This window comes from Atta cephalotes (genome assembly GCF_000143395.1).
Source record: "Atta cephalotes unplaced genomic scaffold scaffold00015, whole genome shotgun sequence".
NCBI lineage: Eukaryota > Metazoa > Arthropoda > Insecta > Hymenoptera > Formicidae > Atta > Atta cephalotes.
In genome coordinates, this window is record NW_012130079.1 from 737349 (window position 1) to 739756 (window position 2408).

Here is a 2408-nt window from a genome sequence, read left to right on the forward strand (position 1 = left end):
ATCGTATTTGCTTTCCTTTGGAGGATTGGTTCCTGAAAATGTTTATAGCATATATCCTTTGTACCTGGAATATCCAAACAGTATACATTATAACAATGATGTCAAAATGATTACGAAAATGCCATGATTACTGAAAGTCACTTTTTCAGTCAATTTCATTTTAACATCATTTCGACGTGATTTGTTATGTTTGTTGGATAAGATCGAGTCGACATGCATCGGTAAGTATTTTTACGTAAAGAAGAGTGAATAATTATTCTCTAAAATATTCCTGTCTTCAATACTTTATAGTATTCAGTCTGTGGATTTGCGTGGAAGAACTTCATACATATTTATTTCATTCGACAGTGAAAGTCATTCTTCGAATGTTATCTCGGGGATTCCGCGTTGCTCGCGTATTGCACCATCGATTCTAGATGCGTCAATAGCATGTTGTCCCGCGTTCCAAGAGCGACGAATAGCCAAGCGAAAATCGCGAGAAGGTCCTTCGATATCATTACCTTCTGCCAGTCGTTCAACTCCTCCAGAAAAGCCTCCTGCGTTGTATTCTGAAAAATCATTGTACATAAGCGCAAATAAAAAAATTTTAAATACGTCTCTTCGCTATTAGGCTAAATCGTTTATAATTAAATCGTTATTATATTCTTACATTTGACCATGTTTCGTTGCTTTGATAATGTATTAGAGCTAATTGATCGTCCATCTTTGACGATGCTTGATGAAGTCCAAACGTTACCAGATAAAGCGGAATGGCGATCGCGGTTTTCGCATGATCTGTGTAAATCTCGCGCAAGTGATCCACATCAAGCCGCGCTAAATCGAATCTAAAACCATCAATATATCTTCTATAAAATTAACGATATTTAAAATTTCTTTCACTCATCATTATTAGCTCAGATTATGAAGTTAAAAGCGAGAAACTACACTGTAAAAATTATAATTAGAAATTAAACTGATGAGAATAAATTAAGAGAATTAAGAGAAATAATTCTATTTCCGATTAAAAGCGGATCTTGATATTTAATAATATTATATGTAAATAATTATATATAAATTTTTGCAAATATACTTTTTTATAAACTGCCGATGATAAAATATCAAATTAATAACATATAAAAATAAATATGATTCAATTTTTCCCCGAAACAAGAAAAGTTTAATTTAAATACATTATAATTCTATCGATTGCAAAAGTTTATATTCTTTTGAAAAATATTTCTATTCAAATATTATTTATAAGAATTTTTATTGTATATTTTCTCACTTCTGATGCTGTAATTTGAGTTAGTAGTGATAAATGAACAGAAGCCTTAAAGGCGAACATTACATTATGTTAAATTTTCTTTTTTAAATATTGAACGTACTTATCGAAGATGGAGATGATGCAAAGAGCGATTAAGAATGAGAATATATTCGCATATATTTCGGAGAAAATCGAGTAATTTGATATGAATTCCATCGAAGTGTTAAAAAAGACATGAATCTGCAATCATGAATCAGATAATATTCATTTTTTAAATTTCTATCTAAATTTATGTTTAAATCAAGGAATGCTTTTGTGGTAGTTGAGAAAAAATGTTTACCATTATGAAATGCAGAAATGCCATACCGCCCAAGAGTCCTTGATAGACAAGCCCTGTGCATTTCCAAAATTTCTGCGCAGTGATTGCTACCTTTATGAGCGTATAGGTTCGAGTCTCTGCAGAATCGCAGCCTCCTCCACCTTTTGCACGTGTCGTATCATTTCCCAAAGCACGTCTCGATCCGCCAATTTTCACGGCGCTAAAGCCGCTTCTGCCTTGAATATAAATTGTGTCTGTAGTCAATTCTGGAAGCGGCACAGGTTCTTCGTATTTTGTGCGCGCATTTTCTTGAGCCTTTTTCAAGATCTCGGTGATGGGCACCTCGTCGTCTTCTTGCGTGGAAAATTATTAAATTTACATTATAGATTTTATTTTTATTCCTCGTAAATGTTCAAATTTTTCTAACATGGATCTTTTGTATTAAAATAGCATTTAGTCATCAATTGAACTTTCCCAACTGCTTTAAAATTGAAATTCTCGACTAATCAATCGAAAGATTTTAAATAGATTGTAATATGAAAAAGGATCTTGGAATAAATTTTTTGAGCTTCTTATAATAAGAATGTCATTCTTAAATGACATTCTTTTTTTACCTCGGGAAACACGCCTTTTTCTTCTTCGCGATTTATCAGTAATGCTACCTTCCCTGTCACTGTAGCGTTTCACAGAAGATCTGATATCTGCTCGATCGTGATCATGAAAGGTCTCTGCCGTGCGAGGCCGTGCTTCAAGCTTTCGTCTTTCAGTCCGTTTACTACGTTTTCTCTTCCTTCTAAAAGATCCCGCGATTTTTTCTTCGCTCGCGTGAATGTCTGAATAACGCAT

At 33.5% G+C, this 2408-nt stretch overlaps 1 protein-coding gene across 1 annotated transcript; it reads right to left on the bottom strand.

Moving 5' to 3' along the window:
* Positions 1–368: 368 nt before the first annotated feature.
* LOC105617943 lies at positions 369–2408 on the bottom strand. The gene is made up of 5 exons (XM_012199478.1): positions 2177–2408; positions 1584–1915; positions 1365–1483; positions 650–824; positions 369–548 (listed from the first exon to the last, which is right to left on the bottom strand). Exons 1-5 carry the CDS (start codon positions 2406–2408, stop codon positions 369–371), a joined length of 1038 nt encoding a protein of 345 aa, XP_012054868.1.